Source organism: Lipotes vexillifer, unplaced genomic scaffold (assembly GCF_000442215.2).
Source record: "Lipotes vexillifer unplaced genomic scaffold, Lipotes_vexillifer_v1.1 scaffold593, whole genome shotgun sequence".
NCBI classification, from domain to species: domain Eukaryota; kingdom Metazoa; phylum Chordata; class Mammalia; order Artiodactyla; family Lipotidae; genus Lipotes; species Lipotes vexillifer.
In genome coordinates, this window is record NW_006773778.1 from 249,387 (window position 1) to 268,998 (window position 19,612).

Consider the following 19,612-nt stretch of genomic DNA (forward strand, 5'->3'; position numbering starts at 1 on the left):
GAACCGCTACAGCACACAGCTTATAGCCCTATCTAGTAGTTTGATTTCTCTTTATACCATATTTACGCATGCATGCATCTGTCTCTCAAGTCAAACTACAACTTTCTTTATCATATTCATCTTTCTGACCTCAACAGCAGCTATCACCATGCTCTGAATATAGAAACAGTGTTTTACAGGAGACAGAATCTGGGTTTTAGAGATCAGCATCCATGGATTCTGATCCCAGCTCTGTCATTTTACCAGTTGTGGATCTTGGGCCTTACTTAACCTTTCTATGCCTCCATTTCTGCATCTGAAAAGCAACTAAGATCTTCTCAAGGTTGTGATAAGAATTAGACATAATAAATGTAAAATGTCTAGTGTATAGTAGATCATCTCCAAATGGTAGTGATCACAACTTTTACTCTATATAATAATGAGCTTGTTGGCAAAAAAAACATGTAAAATTGCCTACTGTCTACGATACCTAACAGGTTGTGAGTACATAGTGGAAACTTGTAAATATACCTTGACTTCAACTTTTAAAGACCTACCTTGAACTCTTTCTCAATGTTGGCCAGCACTGCCAGCTCATTGCTAAGCTCTAAAGCTGTCATGACTGGATCTTCACTAGACAATGACAGGTAAGCTGGGCTTGCCAGGCCTTTGTAGGCATTAATTCTAGATCTGGAATGGCTGAAGGAGTCATGCTTCTGTTTCTGGTTGCATTCGCTGCACTTGCAGAAATAGTCATGAGGCCGTTCAATCCGAGCACCCTTCCGCAAGAGGGTGTGCACAATTTCATATTCCTGGCAGTGGGCAGCCAGAACGATTGGAGTCACATCATGGGAGAACCGTGTTCCGTCTTCATCATAGGCATAAAAATCATCTTGCTGGAGTTCAGACTGACTGGGGCTGGTTGCTAACCGCTTGCCTTCAGCAAAAGCTGGATGACTGAGAATGGCTTCCACAATCCGAACATAACCTTTGCTAATAGCTAAAAGTAAGGCATCCCCAACACGAGACAGATTTTCTTTCTTGAGAAGAAGTTCTGTAATTTCCAGATGTTCATTGGCCACTGCCAGCTGCAGGGCATTCTGGCCCATGTAATCCACACAGTTAACATTGAGTGAGAGGCATTCTTCTAACATCTTCCTTACCACTGGGATGTTGCCATATTCAGCTGCATCTAAAAAGCGTTCCTCCTCAATAGATAGGTTTGTTGAGTGATCATTAAACATGTATGCTGGTCCTCGGTTAGCTAACCTTCTCCCCTTCTCACGGAGAACTGTCTGCCGCCGGTGGGTCAGTCTATTGTCTGTGCCCCGGCTGTAATAAAATAGGAAGATTGTGAACAAATCATATTAAGAGCATTTTAGTGTGTAAAATGACCTACCATTCATCTAATGCATTCCTCAAGTATATTAGATGTTGTCTCATCATCTCTAGACCAACTATAATACAAAAGAAGATGCATTTATTTGTTAATGGATTCCAAGAACTTCTCTTTTTAGAAAGCCAAGCACTTTGCAGATTTTGACATTTTAATTTGGGGTGGAGATTCTGGCAATTCCCATAATCTCTCTGCGCCATGCACAGAGAAATTAATTGTGTGTTTTTCAATCGCAGATATTATAGATATAAGAAAGACTCAAAATGTCACCGTTATGACATAGAGTGTGAAAATATAAAAAATAAGTAGGAAAATAGCAAATCCATTCAAGTCGACATATATTTATTGAGTCCCTCCTATGCCAGGGCCAGGCATTATATAAGGTCTGGAAAAAAGCAGTGGTGAAAAAAAAAAAAAAGAAACCTTTCTGTCCTTAAAAATCTTGTAGTTCAAAGGGAGAAATGGGCAATTAGCACATTACCTTGTTATCAGCTGCTTAATTGTCATGATAAACTTATAGCAGGGGCATCTAACCTACCTTCTGGGAGAAAGTGACATGCTGAAAATGGAAGGATAGCAGGAGTCAGGTGACAGTGTGTTTGGGGAGAGTGTGATGAGGTCAGGTATAAGTAGAGAGCTTTCTCCAGCAGAGGGATCAACTGCCACAGCATAGGTTTCATTAACAGGGACAATTAATGGATTGGACTCTGTTAGGCATTGTTCTAAAAATCACTGGCAACTTGAGAAAGTTGTGATCCAGGTGGTAAGTGGGAAGGAATGAGTCTGTGATGGAGACCGTGGTCAAAGAGGAGGCCAGCCTTCAATGTTGGCTTTCATTCTGTGATAACAAACAGTGATTCCTCTTCTGATCGAAATGCTATAATGAGGAATTTTTTCCCTAGTGATTCATAACTTTATGTCTTAAGGTGTTTTTGAGTTTGAAGGGCTGAAGCTTTGTCACTATCACTAACTGGAAACCCCAAAAGGACAAGTTCCTGCAGAATACGGAAGAGCTAGGTTAAAGGGGAGCCTGAAAAGAAGAAAGGTGTGATTGATGATTAATGTCATAGACGCTTCTTCTCTTTACAAATGTTCTAAAAGCCATCCCTCTTCAAAGACTGTCACAAACTTCCCCATATAAAGAGAATTTAAATAGATCCAAAGACCCCATAAGCCATCTTTCCCTCCGATGTGGCCAGGCTAAGAGAAACTAATTTTCTTTCCATACTAACCCTTATCCATCTTTATACCAAAGCTCCAGGCAATGTTGACAATGGCAGTGTGATGCCCAAAGAAGTCAGCAGAATGTCAGCAACTCAGAAATAGGTTGTGGCTCTCCAAGGAGCTTCAAGAGTATGCTGCCACATTCACAAAACTTTTTCATAGATTTTCGTTCAGCAGTGAACCCTTTAGCCAGCCATGGCCTCTTCAAAATTAACCAGGCTGATGTTTTACTGACAAGTACGTAAATTTTTTTTAAAATGACATTAAGGGCCATAGCCAAACATATGCTATAATACTAGTAATTTTTAAGGTAGATCTTTAGATAATGTATCCAAAGCTTTTATTAAGTAATAAGAGAATGATTTATATATCTATTTTGCTTTCTATAGCTATTGTTTTGTTTCCAATTCCATTTTAAATTGTATCCAAGTTATGCATGTGCATGTTTACAGACTCTAAAAACTTGTTACAAAAAACAGCAGTCCCTTATTCTTCACCTTCTCCATATCCTGATCCTCAGAGGAAATACATTTCAACTATTTTAGCTGGTTATTTTAGAATTTAAATCCTTACATCCATATAACTTCATAATATTGCTATTTCTTGCTTTTTCAGATTTGGTATTATCTAAAGACTTCCCATTATGAAAGTTGAGTATTTAGCTCACTTTCACAATCTCCCACCTTACCTTCACATCCTTCTCTCTCTCTCTCTCTCTCATACACACACACACACACACACACACACACACACATGCTTCATGGTCCTTTATTATTCCAGTATAGTTATATCATAATTTTGTTAGGTAGCTATTTACATTATGACAATGCAGGTGCTAGCTATAGCTATGACAAGTAGTATATACTATACTGTGGTGTCTTTTCTGGTACAGCTTCCCTGTGTCCTGCAACCCAGTCTTTAAAAATCATCTTTCTGTATTCATATGCTTAATGTTCTATGTATTTATGAAATTCAACAAAACTCTTCTCCTTCAGTATAAATCTTCTTTTAATACATTCAACATACTATGTGTTTTTTTCAATTTTAGCTTCTTGAAGCATCTCCCTGTCACCTTCTGATCTGCTCATCTGGACCAGTTGCTATCTAGACTTGGTGAGTCTTTGAATCTTCCTTTTAGCATCATTCCAAGGATTCTGTTTACTTTGCTCTTGTGTTGGGTTCCTTACTGTCTGTATCCCAGATCTTCCTCTTTTTTAATTTACTCCCTGGAGGATGGAGTACATCCTCCAGGAGCTGACTGAGAAAGCAGGCATAGGAAATAAATTTCTTGAAATGTTGCATGTCTAAAAATGACTTTGTCTTACCTCCAAACTTAATTGGTAGCTTGGCTGGGTGAGAATTCTAGGATGACAATAATTTTGAAAGTCTGGTTCTGTTAGATTCTAGTTTTTGTTAGTTGTTATCAAGGAGTATGATTCTAGAAATTCTCTTTCTCTCTGGTGCCCTACAATTACACGATCTTTTTTATCGAAGGGAATCTCTTTTCCTCTATAGTTCTAGGCACTCAGTAAACCTTTTAATGTGGAAAAACATGTCCTTCTTTTCTGAAGAATATTTTTGATTTATTTCTCTGATAGTTTTGATTCTTGCTTACAGTATTCTTTGTTTCTGGAACTCCTTTGTTTTGGATGTTGGACATTCTGGAATATCCTTTTACTTTCTTATCTTTTCTCTTCTGTTTTCCAATGGTTTATCTTTTTGCATTGTACTCTGAAATATTTCTTCAACTTTATCCTCTAATATACCTTTTGAAAATTTTTTTCTGCTATTACATTTTTAATTTTTAAGAACATTTTTTTATTCTTCAAATGTTTCTGTTTAAAAGATCTTTTCTGCTTTCAAAAACACAGTATCTTATCTAATTCTGGGGACATCAGTGATAAAAACTCTTAACACAGATCAGAACACTTCAGAGAATTTATTCCTAAGTCGCTTTTCTTATGTTTGTTTTTATATTTTATATTTTTTATGTTTGTTTAATACTTTATATTAAAGTTTTTCCTCGGGGCTTCCCTGGTGGCTCAGTGGTTGAGAGTCCGCCTGCCGATGCAGGGGACATGGGTTCTTGCCCCGGTCCGGGAAGATCCCACCTGCCGCGGAGCGGCTGAGCCCATGAGCCATGGCCACTGAGCCTGCACGTCCGGAGCCTGTGCTCTGCAATGGGAGAGGCCACAACAGTGAGAGGCCCCCCTATCACAAAAAAAAAAAAAAAAGTTTTTCCTCAAATAACTAGTGATCCTTAGGAGATATTCTTTTCCATTTAAAAAAAATAAATATTATTTCTAAAATCTTTACAAAAAGAATGGAATTTTCTCCTACAAGAATCAGCCAGTGTCTAATGTTGATTTTGGCAAAAGGTGACTCTTGACGTAGAAGCGAGTTTCTAGAAGAGCAGCATTATTTCTGAGTTAACAGGATGGATGAAGTGAAAGAGATAAGTCACCAAGATTTGTTGCATGAGCAACCATCCATCATTTCCTTCTGAAATTCTGAACCTTCTTCCCTTTTTCAGTCACTTTTCTGACTTCTAATAACCTCGTTAGCCTTTCACTTCCTCTCTTGTCTTCTGTATAAATTACTTTCCATAGTTTCTGTTGTAGACAAGAGGAAGTTCAAAGATTAGAGGGAGGGGGGGTATCTGTTGAACATGGTTAGTTAATGCTTTGAAAATGAAAACCTGTAAAATTAAAGGAGAAAAGAGCTAGGATCAGGGGATTTATAAAAGTGAGATGAAAGTACTGGTAGCGCAAGAAAGGTTTTTGTGTAACTAAAAAAAAAAAGGACACACAATAATGCCAAGTACCAAAAGACGAAGGATCAAGCCTCCTTTTTGTTCTTTTTTTCCCATAAGATTGAGAGAAATAATTATACCAGCCTAATTTACAGGATTACTTCTAGGGTCAATTGAAATTATGAATGTGGAAAGCACTTAAATTTGGATTTCATCATTTTTACAGCCATAGGAATATGCGTTTATATGAAGAAGAAGGACACTGACTTTATAATTTTTCAGCTGTTATTCAATTAGAAAACCCACGAAAAACCAAGGACTGTGATGGTAATTGATATAAGTGTTTTTTGTCTTTTTATAGAAAGAAAAATTATGATTAGTAACTTTACTCATATCTCAATTTTTTTTTTTTTTTTTTTGGTACGTGGGCCTCTCACTGTTGTGGCCTCTCCCATTGTGGAGCACAGGCTCTGGACACGCAGGCTCAGCGGCCATGGCTCATGGGCCCAGCCACTCTGCGGCATGTGGGATCCTCCCAGACCAGGGCATGAACCCGTGTCCCCTGCATCAGCAGGCGGACTCTCAACCACTGCACCACCAGGGAAGCCCCTCATATCTCAATTTTTAATCTAGTTTCCAAAGTTTTATTTGTTCATATAACACCTCTAAATTTACATTGAGGTAGAATAAGCCTGAGTTGTGACATTTTTAATTCTAAACTTTTAAAACAATGATTTATGATTTTTAATGTTATTAATTTGAATAATGGCAAGTTCTATACTGGCAAGGCACTAATCCTAAGGATATATCCTATTTCCTTCTAAACTATTATGGCTTTCGTACCTATAACTTCCATCCTTTTGAAGAACAGGAAAGACATTTCCAGGGAAAATGTTTTCTTCAGTTTCAAATCTTTTCCTGTCTCTATCACAAATTTTAATCATTTGTAGTTACATAAATTTCAGATATGTTTTTATTAAAAGGCCTGGATCATCATCATCTCTTTAGCACTCTGTCAATGAAAAAGCCAGATAAAGAATGTTTACAGAGGTGTTTAAGATTGTTTTAGGAAGAAAACTCGTTTTTTTTTTTAAATTTTGTTTTTAACGGCTTTATTGGGGTATAATTGCTTTACAATGGTGTGTTAGTTTCTGCTTTATAACAGAGTGAATCAGTTATACATATACATATGTTCCCATATCTCTTCCCTCTTTGTCTCCCTCCCTCCCACCCTCCCTATCCCACCCCTCAGGAAGAAAACTCTTAAATGTACAATGAAGGCAGTACTCCTTGCATGGGTAGTGAGATAAGGGGAAAGTGCTTGCACATTGACAAAATGCATCCTTTACTGTCTCCTTATCATTCCCAACTGCAGTCTAAAGAAGCAACAAAAGGCTTCATGTATAGTATTTTGTCATAAGTGGTGCTGCTTAATCCTTGTTCAAATGCAAAAGCAAAATGTGTAAAACAGCTTTTTAAATGACAAACATTTGAAGACTTTCAAGAAAGATACTAGATGTTGCCAGAATATAGAATGGATTTTATAAGGCTATATTATAGAATTGTACATTAATTGCAAATGTAACCTAGAAAAATTGTCTACTAGAAAGAGGAACAATAGCCCAAAGTATTATGTCAACAAAAGACACATTTTCGTTCCAGTTAAAGGGCATACTTTTGCAAAGTGGGCTCTTCTATTTAAGAAAAATATTTATTGAGATTGTTTTCTTCATCATTTTAGCTATATTTAGCATGGCTGAATGTTCAGTAACCTACATATTCATGACTGCATTTTTGTAATTTGCTTTATCACAGTACATAAATACCAGTTCTAGAAAGAAGGTATCTAGCCATTGCCCCCATGGTACTCAAATATTGATTAGGTCATGAAAACAAGTTTTTACATACCTCATTTTCCTTATTCTTTTTGCTGGCAGAATAGTGCCTGTTGCCCCAGATAGTGAGAGGTGGAATAATCCATCTCTACTGAAAGTGCCAGCAATGTGAATTAGTTTTTGAGTCAAATGGACTGTGTGCTTGAGGCCAGAGCACATGCAGTAATTTCCTCTACATCCTGTTCAAATATGATGCACTTTTATCAAATAGAACTGCTCCTATACAAACTAAGCTCTATATTAAGTATCTAGCTTCACTTTTATTGTTTGCTTCAAAAATCCTTGAAATATTTAAATAAAGCACAATTCTACTAAAGCAGAAGTGTTGAAACATAAATGGCATGTAACTATTCCAGGCAGCATGGAAGAGCCACAGGAGTAGACTTTTAGATGTATCCTAGGAAGGTGAAAATTAAGAAAATTCTAGAATGTATATTTTATTACATGCACAATTATCCATGGGAAAAATTACATGCACAATTATCCATGGGAAAAATTAGACGTAGATATTTAGAGATTAACAACAAACACAACTAGCAATTTTGCATACTACTTTAGGAGGATAAATGATAAAAGTAATTTTATTCTAATTTTATAACAATGAGACTGTTTCTACTCTACTTAATCTCTAGCCACACATTCCTGGTCCTTCCTCTGGGGTTGAGGGAGCAACAAACAATCAGAGTGGCTTTCCTTTCTCCCACAGGAGCAAGGACTACTTTGCCTTATTCACCACTGGATTCCCAGCACTTAGTAGAAAGGCACACTGCAAGTGCTCTGTACATAACTTCAAATGCATGAGTCCCTCTTGTCAAAGGAATAAAAATCAAAGCCTGGGCTTCCCTGGTGGCGCAGTGGTTGAGAGTCCGCCTGCCGATGCAGGGGACACGGGTTCGTGCCCCGGTCCGGGAAGATCCCACATGCCGCGGAGCAGCTGGTCCCGTGAGCCATGGCCTGTGCGTCCGGAGCCTGTGCTCCGCAACGGGAGAGGCCACAACAGTGAGATGCCCGCGTACCGCAAAAAGAAAAAAATCAAAGCCTGTTTGCCCTCTATTAAACCAATAGCAAATCACTACGATATATAACCCTACAAAAAAAAAAAAAAAAAAGGAACACAACATGAAGGTTTAACCACAATGTGTCCTGGAGTACATATAATAGTTTGCATTCATTTCAAATAAGCATCAAGCTCAATAGCGAATGTAGAAAATTGAAAGGCATATTTTTTAAATGGCATTCTTGTGACTTGTCTTTGATCCAGAAGTGGAGATTTTCTTTTCCTTAAAGGTAAAACTAATATTCTCTCACCTCTATTGCTCTATCCTTGACACTGCGCATAGAGCATAACCACCCATCTTCACAATGCATTACCAAATCCCTTTAACCTCCAGATATTTTTCAAAGTAACTGTTCTTTATTTTGATTCAGTTAGCTTTGATTTTCCCCATGGACTCCTCTCATTTCATCAAATACTAACGTTCTATTTGATCAGTCACACTACATCACAACACTGCCTTATTACTCTGAGAAGCAAAATGATAGAAGCCTGAACTGTTTGTCACTTTTAGTTGGGAACCAGCAAAAGTGTGACTGAAAAATGTCTTCTGCATGTTATATATTTTTTGTTTGTTTATTTTTATTACCAGTTGATATCTCACTTGTACTAAGTAGAAACCAAACTATATGAGAAAATGAAAACATGAGTAAATAACAGAACAGTTATAGAAACTTTACTTTTTGTAAAATAACTAAGTCTGAAATTTCATTGTTTCTTTTCAGCCTTCAGCTTGTGGTTTATTTCATGTGTCATGTCATCCTTCTTTGAAATGCTCTTTTGTAGATCTCTGAGCACATGCATTTATTTTGATCTATTTTGATAGAGTACTCTTGGAAATATAAAAAGGTTTATGTCTAATACAAGCAAGATATACCCCAATTATCTCATCAAAGAAACAGGTTTAAACCTTTTGCTTCTATTATCAACAGCCATCATAGTCCTGTGTATTACACAAGCATATTTTCCCGTTCAACAATAACTTCTGTATAAGACAGATTCCAGGCAGGAAAAAGACAGAATACCTAAATTGGGTAATCTGACGACTTTAATGAAGAGACTCTAGGAATGTGTTGGCAGGAGTTTGTGAAATCCAGCATGGTGCCCTACAGTACCTGGTCTAGGACAGTGTAGGCTTCAGCCTGAAGGGGCAAAAGGAAGAAGAGGTTACAAGCAGTTAAACAGGGTAACTGTAAGGCAAGGGCCACTTGACAGCATTTATGACCTTTGGTTGAGGGTAACAGCCAACCCACCAGGAGAGAGCCAGTGGAATTGATACCCTGACCTCACTCTCCTGCCCTCTGATATCATGGAGGGGCTCTCCCATGGGCTGTACCCAACCCAAGGGCTGGGGACAAAGGAGCCCATTGATACCGTCTACACAGTCTGCATTGATGCCAACCTGCCAGGCAGAGGAGAGTGTGCAAAGGGTGGAGAGTGGACCATGAGAGCGAAGCCAACAACACCCAACACATGCTCTCTAGGTGAATTTGACTTTGCCATGATTATATCCTTCAGAAATCACTGATGAAAACATATGCATAGAGAAAATGATGTGTTTAATTTTTTATTATGAGTCACTGATGCATCATCAGTTCTCACCTTTCTGAGCTTAATTTTCCCTCTATAAGCTATCTGTCAGGAAGTATACCCACATTCAATTTCAGGCAGTCCATTATTTTAAAAAATGAGCCTTTAACTAAGAATCATCCATCCAATTTAGGCTTAGGAGGAACAACTCTGATTCTGAGGGTGAGAAAGTGGGTAATGTGATATAGAAACATTCAGAATTGTTTAGATTGTGTGTTCAGCACAGGCTGAAGATGCTGACTGCTGGAGATAACAGTGCTAGACTGCAATAACAGATCTGAAACATGCTCTCAAGCTCTACCTCCGGGGCTAGATCCAACCACTCACAATGCGGGTTTAAGTCTATATGCACCTGGAATGTATAAGAGAGTACAACTATAGAGAAAGATGACTAAAGGATGCAACACATAGTTTAATTTATTTAGAAAACAAAATTATGGAATGCCTTTCTTTACTGCTGATTCAGCACAATTTTAGATACCACTATCACACCTCACATCCACCATCAGGATCTTAACAGTTCACTCATTCATCAGTTCAAATATTTGCGCTTCCAGGCACATGGGGGACACAGCAAGGAAAGACACTTAAGGCATGGCAGAAGGGAGAAAAGTAAACAGAAGATTAGAGGGTGATGCATGTTATTAAAGAAAAGGTATAATGTGCCATATAAATGAATAACAAGGAGTTTTCAACTCAACCTGTTGGTCAGGGAAAGTCTTCTGAAGACATTTCCTTTCTTGTAAGAAAGAAGGAAAAGTTAGCAGAAGGGATGGAAGAGGAGAAAAACACTCCAGGCAAAGAGAACCATACTTGTTTGTATAAGTCAGTAGTCCAGAGAAAATGGAAAGATGTCCATTATGGTTGGAATGTACAAGAATTCCCTCCCCCAAGGGACTTCTTATTCCTGGCTCAGGTTAACTGAAGATTGAGGGCTCAGGGTTTAGAAGATGAGGTCTGGGTTCCATTGTTGATCTCAGTTCAACACATAGCATTTATACCTTAGGGCAGAAAGGTGAAAATTTAGGTAACTCCCAACGAGCTAAGGATTCCATTTTAGGAGATTCAAGCTTCAGAACTCAACTATTGGGTCTCCAGCTCAAGGGGTTTTGTTCTGAGGCATTTGGAGCTTACATAATTCAAGTTCACAAGTTTAGGAAAATTAAGAACAAATTTATGGTTGCTGAGAACTGAGTGTTTAGGGATCTGGACTTGAGGCAACTCTGGGGAGCTATGCCAAATACTGGGAAGAACATTGCTTTGAAAAAAGAAGGACTTTGTTTGGAATCTGGACTCTGTCACTTACTAGCTGTATCATCTCTCTGAGCATCAGATTCCTTAGCCATTAAATGGGTGGATGCGGGGTGGGGAATAGTAGTTACTTTGCAGGGTTATTATGAAACTGGTTACTCACGACATTCAGCTTAAGGCAATTCGACGCCTCATCTCTTATGGACTTCAAACCCTTCTTAACTATAATTGTTCAAAGCTTTGCAGTTTGAAGATGTTCTGTTTAATAAACAAGGTGGAAAGTAAGTAGTCATTAAATGGCTTTCCTTTCCTCAATGCAATCTCTTAAATTTGTAGCATGTGCCTAAAATAACAGATTGACCCTTCCTTGCTTTTCTCCTTGCTCTGTATGTAAACATGGCTAACAAGCCATTTTCATTGCCTTAGTTTTTTTTGTTTAATCTTTAGAATATTCTGTACTTCATTCTTGCTCACACTGTTCTTAAACTATGTTCTATTCTTTTCTCTTCATCCCTTGATTGTGTATTTCCCTTACCCTTCTCATATACATGAGCTCTTTTTTTTTTTTTTAAGATTTTTTTGATGTGGACCATTTTTAAAGTCTTTATTGAATTCGTGCAATATTGCTTCTGTTTTACGTTTTGGTTTATTGGCTGTGAGGCATGGGATCTTAGTTCCCCAACCAGGGATCGAACCCACACCCCCTCAATTGGAAGGTGAAGTCTTAACCACTGGGCTGCCAGGGAAGTCCCCCTTACATGTGCTCTTAAAACCCAAATCCATCTTAAATTTCCAGTGCCAAGCACAAGCCAGGCACAAAATGTCTACAAATCTACAAGTGAATGAATAAGTAATAGAAAGAAAAAAGGATGAAAAGAAAAATTAATGGAGAGCATTCTGTTTTGTCACATTTTTAGGAGTTTTCCAACCCATTTTATTCCATATCAAGAACTTATTTTTTACTATACAATTAGAATATCATTTATCATCAATGACCAAATGTATAACAACCATACTATACAAGCTTCCTGTGCTATCAGAGAGTCAAATTTTGAAAAGTGTATCCTTTATTTACCAAGTAAGGGTGACTCTTCACAATGTCCCTGCATCATTCAGGCAGTTGAGGGGAAGGTAGACAGACTACTCTGTAGGTGTAACCACATCTGCTTCACTTCCTGCAAAATGACAGTGTATTCATTTAGGATTTCTCCTACCCAGAAGGATGTAATCTAATTAACAACACATCAGGTTTTAGCTCATGAATCTGTGGGATAAAATAATTTTATATCTGAATATTAGAATGGTCACAAGGCTAAATCAACCAATTTTTATATACTCACTTGATACAACTAAGATCTTCCAATAATCCACAATGCTCTGTTTTAAATAGGCTGGTTCCTTTGAAATATAGGGCAAAGTGTTAGAAATCATCATAAATAGTAAATGTTGCCTCAATGACTTTCAAAACTAATCTATATAACTTTGTCCTTTATACCATTCCTAGTATAGCAACGTCAGACTTTGTAAAGCTACCCATTTTTTTTCCTCATCCTGTGACCAAATTAGTAAATTTTCATCAAATGCTTCAGATTCACAGTGGTTTAAAGCACAAATGCTTGAGTAACCCGACATGGATTCAGGTTCTGATGTGCCCATTTTTTGACTCCCTGGCTTCCTCCAAAATAAGGATAATAATGACCCTATTTCACAGGATTTGTGGGAGGATTATAATATTGTATGTATTTTATTTGGAAATATCAGTTATAGCCCTTGCATAATACTAAGTATTCTGCAATTCTTAAGGAAGCTTAACAGTCTTATGTCGTATGTACTCTTATTATTCTCACTGAGGTAAAGATAATGTAAAGCATTTACTACTTGATAATAATAAGTGCTCAATAAATAGTCTTAATTTTATTACTATTCTACTGTATTTAAAAATAATTTTTACTTGTAATAAATTCAAATATACTTGTCCACCCTCAATGAGAATGAAACATGGCAATTTGGTAGAGTTTGGTTTTGAGCATGCCAATTGTGTCAAGTAAAGTTGTAAGTTCACTATACAGTTACTATAATTTTTCTAGCTTTATAAATAAAATTTTATAAAATTTATATAAATAAAATTAAAACACATGTGCAATGTTGGTAGGAATGTAAATTGGTGCAGCTGCTATGGAACACAGTATGGAAATTCCTCAAAAAATTAAAAATAGAACTACCATATGATTCAGTAATCCCATTTGGGTATGTATTCAAAGAAAATGAAATCACTATTTCAAAAAGATATCTGCATCCCTCCATGTTCATTGCAACATTATTTACAACAGCCAAGACATGGGAACAACTTTAGTGTCCATAGGTGGATGAATGGATAAATAAAATGTGATGTATATATATATATATATATATATATACAATGAAACATTATTCAGCTGTTAAAAAAAAAAAAAGGAAATCCTGCTATTTGCAACAACATGGGTGGGCACCAAGGGCATTATGTTAAGTAAAATAAGTCAGAGAAAAAAAAAAAAGCACTGCACAATCTCACTTATATGTGGCATCTAAACAAAGCAAAACAAAACAACAAAAAACCTGAACTCATAGACACAGAGAACAGATGGGTGGTTGCCAGAGGCAGGGGGTAGGGAGTGGGGTCAAAATGGGTGAAGGGAGCCAAAGGTACAAACTACCACTTATAAGATAACTGAAAGTTGCTAAGGGAGTGGATCTTAAGAGTTATCATCAGGCTTCCCTGGTGGCGCAGTGGTTGAGAGTCTGCCTGCCCAAGCAAGGGGACACGGGTTTGTGTCCCGGTCCGGGAAGATCCCACATGCCGCGGAGCGGCTGGGCCCGTGAGCCATGGCCGCTGAGCCTGTGCGTCCGGAGCCTGTGCTCCTCAATGGGAGAGGTCACAACAGTGAGAGGCCCACGTACCGCAAAAAAAATATCATCACAAGAAAAAAATACCTGTAACTATATATGGTGATGGATGTTAACTAAACATTGTGGTGATTATTTTGCAATACATACGAATGTCAAATCATTAAGTTGTACAGCTAAAATTAATACAATGTTATGTCAATTATCTCTCAACAAAAAACAAAATAATATAAATACAATTATTGGAAAAACACTTAATGAACATATATTTTATATTAATTTGACTAGAACTGGGAGGATGAGAACTGACAACTACTGGGGTTTATTATGTGTCAGTCATTTTATAGATGTTATTTTATTTAATTTTCACTGCAGTTGGTAAAGTTGGCTTTGTTACTTCCACTTTACACATGAAGAAATGTTCGGTGATCAATAGGGATCAGAAATGGTATGCATAGGGAAAAGTGTTGTTTCTGTTGTTGTTATATTTTTAATACAGCTGAAAAAAAAAAGCTAAGACTGAGTACCTTAAGAAAATGTTTATGAATTCTCTACAGTACTTAGAACTAGTTATGATCTATAGAACACTCCTTGAGTTCATACTAGTAACAAATAGTAAAGCAAGATTGTAAACTTAGCTTTGCAGATATTGTATTTCATTTTTTAAATATTATTTTTATTACTGTGAAACATACATGTTGAAAAGAGCTACAATTTAAGTTTAATAATAAAATTAACACCATTTACCAACTCTGCCCCCCATCTGTCCTCTAAGAATTAGATCATTGATAACTTTGGAAACCTCTGTGTGCCCATTTTGAATTAGTACTATCTACCCCTGAACTCCAACAAGTGACCACTGCACCACCACCTAGCTTTTGGGTTAAACGTCCTCAACTTTATTGCTATAGCTTTTCCATCTTTATATGCCCTAGATAATATAGATCAGTTTGGAAAAATTAAGTACTTAGCACAAACCTGGAAGAATAAGGAAAAGGAAACATTGACACTGTTACACTGTTGGGGGAAGGCTCCTATGATATGACAAGAAGAGCAGAGTCTGTGGTTCACTGTCTGGCTCCAGCTTCCCTGACAGTTGACAAGGGCCCCTGTAGGTTAGGCAGTGATGGATCGCCTGGAGTCCTAGGAAACACGGGGCTCACCAGAGCTGCAGCATCTGGCCAGACATCTGGCAAGGCATCTTGCCAGCCTTCTGCTGCTCGTGACAATACTACAGTTATTCTGTAGGAGTAGGTCAAGGCAAATCACCTCAGAGAGGAGAGGGGCTCGCCCTTTTCCTACTTATTCCATAAGTCCTCTAGATGTAGGTTATCAGCCAAGTCTTCACTTCATCTCCTCTTTTGTCTGTATCTTTAAAAACCAATTTCACAAAAACAAAACACTGAATTACACTGAAGTTACGTAGCGAGACTAGCCATACTAGATGTAAAGCTACTAGTTATGCTGAGCCAAGGATGGAATGTGTCTATCTCCATTTTCAGCTATATTCAACTTTTAGAGGCATGGTCAATGAGCTTCTATTTAAAATGGGACTTTCAAGACAACTTGAGCTATAAAAGTTATATGACTTCTCTAAAGTAAGGGGAAAAGGAAAAAACAAACTCAGTGAAACCAGTGAAGTTATTGCTTTGATACAACACAAAGCAAACCTAGCTGACTAACTTCTGGAGGCTTTGGTATCACGTGAACAAAAAATAAGGGTCTACGATTCTACAGAGAAGTTATTCTTAACTTACAATTCTTTTATGGTAATAATGAACTTCAGTTCCTATAGTTATAACTCAAACCATTTTTTATTAACTGCATTATATTGCTCTGCTAGAACGTTTAAAATTGAGAATCCTGCCCAAGGGTCACAGTCTCTCTAAGCATCCTATTCTATGATTATTATTGCCATCAGTCACTTAGTGAATGTAAGTTACTTAAATGTCTGAATGTATGGGATACATTTCTGCATCACTTTCACTTTACCTACCAAGGCAATAATAGTAGAATCACAGACTGAAAGTATCAGAACGGCACTTAGAAACTGTCTCTTTCAACTTTCTCACTTTTCGGGTATCTGCCTTAAATTTTTCCATAAGAGGGAATATATATAAATTATTTTTTAAAATTATATAGTTACCTTCTATATGAGAAAATTGAGGCCCAAAGTAACTTGCCCAATGTTAAATAGCTTCTTATAACCCTGAACCTTTGACTCATTTTCACTCCAAGATGCTATTACCTTAAAATAGTTATTTAAAGGAAATTACTTTCTGGTCCTGTTAAGAGGAACTTTCTTACGATAAAGATCAAATTTAACAAACAACTATTGTTCCTCAGATATTTCCATAGCTGGTGCTAAATTTATTCCCATATAGATTGTGGCCAGGTCAAAGCAGAAAAGACCAAAGAGTTGGCTGATTCTATAATCTTCATTTCTTCGCTGAAGCCCAGAGTAGTAATACAATCCATGAGTAAATTCACTCATTGATGTTACTGTGGCACTGAGCCAACTGGGTCACCGATGTTTACCACCAATTCAACTCAGAGAAAAGCATCAGTTTTCCTCTCTGGTCTTCTATTTTCTTGCTTTTAAAGCAATCTCTAAGGGCCATTACAGTTAATACTAATTTGATTCTCTTTATTTTAAATAAGTAGAATATTTATCTTCATTTTCAACAGCTTTGAGGATACAGACTAAGCAGAATAACCTGAAATCAGGTGAAAACTGAGGGAAAACATTCAACAATATGATGTTTTCTCCAAAACTGCTTCTCTTATCTTGTTCCCCATCTCAGTTAATGGCACTCCAATTTTCTAGTTACTCAAGAAAAAAAAATCCCAGTGTTATGCTCCCATCCTAGCCCAGGCCTTTTCGTCTAGATTATTGCTATAGTTTCCATCCTGCTTCCGTGTCTCTTTGCAATCACCACCATACAAGAAAGACTATTCTTACCACATAGCAAAGTAATACTTTTAAAATGTTAGTTAGATTGTATCCCCTCTCATCTCAAAACCCTACAAAGGCTCCCTGTCTCAAAACAAAAGCAGAGTCCTTACTATGACCTATAAGGAAGGCCCAGCACAATCTGACTTTGTATTGGTTCTCTGTATCCACCCTGTATTGGAACCCAACCCCACTCAATCCTTTTTCTCCAGCCACACTGACCTCCTCGCTCTTCCTTTATGTACCAAGTGTGCTGGCGCTTTTGCACTTCTTCTACCCTCTGCCTGGAAACTCTGCCCCTGGTATCTGAGTACACACCCCCAGTTTCTTCAGGTGTTCACCTTCTCATTGAGGCCTTACCTGGCTACTATTTAAAGGTAAAATCCTAATCTCTAACATTCCCTGCTTTTTTTTCATCTTACCACATATCACAACATCTATGTGTTTTAATTATTTATCTTGTTTACTGTCTGCCTCTCTAACAAGAATGTAGATTCTATAAAGGTATAGGGTCTTTTTCCTAATGTATTCTCAATGCACCTAGTAAATGTTCAGTAGATATCTGCTGAATGGATGAAAGCATGAGTAGATATAACCTGGATTGACTGCCTATAAGAAATTGTTTGGTGTAGCTTCAGTGACAGCATTATATAGAGGGGTTTTTTTTAGGAGATCAATGCAATCTATAAAGCTCTAGCAGATTAGAAACAAAAAAGATAGAAAACACAAATTATCAATGCCAAGAATGAAAAACGTGACATCATTACAGATTCTACAGATTTAAAAGGATAATAGGAGAATATTATGAACTACCTTATGCCCATAAATTTGACAACTTGGAATAGCAAAGGATTTTAGATATGATACCAAAATAATGATACATGAATTTTAAAAAAATGGTAAACTAGTCTTCATTAAGATGAAGAACTTTCACTTTTTGAAAGGCAATGTTAAGAGAATTAAAAGGAAAGCCACTGACTGGGAGAAAATGCTTGCAAATTACCTACCTAATAAAGGACTTGCATCCAGAATATATAAAGAACTTTCAAAATTCAATAATAAAAATTCAATTAAAAAGGCAAGAAAGAATCCAATAAAACAAAGAACCCACTTAAAAATAAGCAAAGATTTGACAGATTTGAAATCATCAAAAAATAAATATCAATGACAAATAAGCATAGGAAAAAATGCTCAATATTATTAGCCATTAAAGGAATGCAAATGATAACCTTTATAAGATACAATTGCATACCTATTAGGATGGCTAAAATTAAAGAGGATGATCATACCATGTTTTGGTAAGGACGCAGGACAACTAGAACGTTTTTCTATTCCTTTTTTTTGTTGTACAAGATTCCTAGTTCAATTGCACCCTTTCTGTCAGTATTTCAAAGCTCAGATAGGTTAGTGGATTGTTGCTATTTTGGTGGTGGGAGATGAGGTTGTATATCTTCCAAATTTCTGGTTATCTATTGTCTTCCAGGACAGACAATAGATAACCAGAAATTTGAAGTGAAGTTTCTTTTTAACTTCTTTTATCTTTCACTACCTAATAGCCAAAGGGGGCTTTTCACATCATTTTTACCTTTCCCCCAGATGGTACACGTTTTGAAGAATGCTCTTTGAAACCATACATTCCCTATAGTCCTTTACCTATAGTTCAGGCTCTGTCTGATCTACCAGGGCACCTTTTTTAGTATTTCTCAGACTTAGGGTCGGCTTAGTATTTCTGACAGTAGTTATAGATCAATGAGAGAGTATTCACTAGCCTTCTTCTTCTCTCTTCCCTGTAGTTTTTCTTGGTCTGTCCTTGCTTGCACCAAAGCAAGCCAGGGTGGAGGAGGAGAGTCAGGAAGATGAGATCTTGCACTAGGATTTAGTAGGTTTTTTCCTTTTTCTTATTACTGTTATTTTGAAGTTTGATCATTCTCTGTTTTCAAGTTATACCATGGGCATGGTTTCTGTGAAATTTAATTTACCCTTTCTTGGTCCTTATTGTTTGTAAGATATATTAGAAGACTGGAAGTTAGGCAGTGGCCCTTGTCTTCCATTACCTGGAATTTTCTGTTCTTTTGTCTTTATTCTGAAATATTTTAAATCAACAGTACCAGAAATAAAACATAGATTCCACTCATCTTCGGAGACTAACTGTGATAAAACCAATTTCAATCTTCAGTAGAGAGTAGAAAAGCAAACGTTCCATATTTCCCCTTAGGTTAGACAGTTGTTCACTTCACAAATACTTATTTCTGGCTGAAATTGAAACAGAAAAAATTGAAAAAGACCATACCTATTCATTTGACATAAAATGTATCTAATCACTACTCGAATACCCTGCTCTGCTTGCAATGATTATTTGTCATGTATATATAAATAGAAAAAAAGTTGTTTAAAATTTTTCTGATTATTAAAAGATTAAAAGTGGATACAGTGATTCCACACGAAATTTTCTGCCCCTCCCATGTCAAAATTTGAGGAAAACATTCTTTCCTCTCTCACTTCTCTGCCCCTGTATTCCTTTGTGGTTTTAAAATTATAATGGCTAATTTGAAAGCTATCTCTCTAAGCTAGACAGGCTCTGTCCTTGCCAAAGTCAACGCGGGATTACTCAGTGATAGCCAGCTGCCTGCCTCCA

At 37.0% G+C, this 19,612-nt stretch overlaps 1 protein-coding gene across 3 annotated transcripts in view; it reads right to left on the bottom strand.

Moving 5' to 3' along the window:
- TRPC6 (transient receptor potential cation channel subfamily C member 6) overlaps nt 1–19,612 on the bottom strand; it is a 112,467-nt gene that overhangs the window by 49,085 nt on the left and 43,770 nt on the right. For all 3 annotated transcript variants that reach the window (XM_007448546.1, XM_007448548.1, XM_007448547.1), the window contains exon 2: nt 537–1,311. In XM_007448546.1, coding sequence (XP_007448608.1) covers nt 537–1,311 — 775 coding nt within the window. The remainder of the gene's footprint in view (nt 1–536; nt 1,312–19,612) is intronic.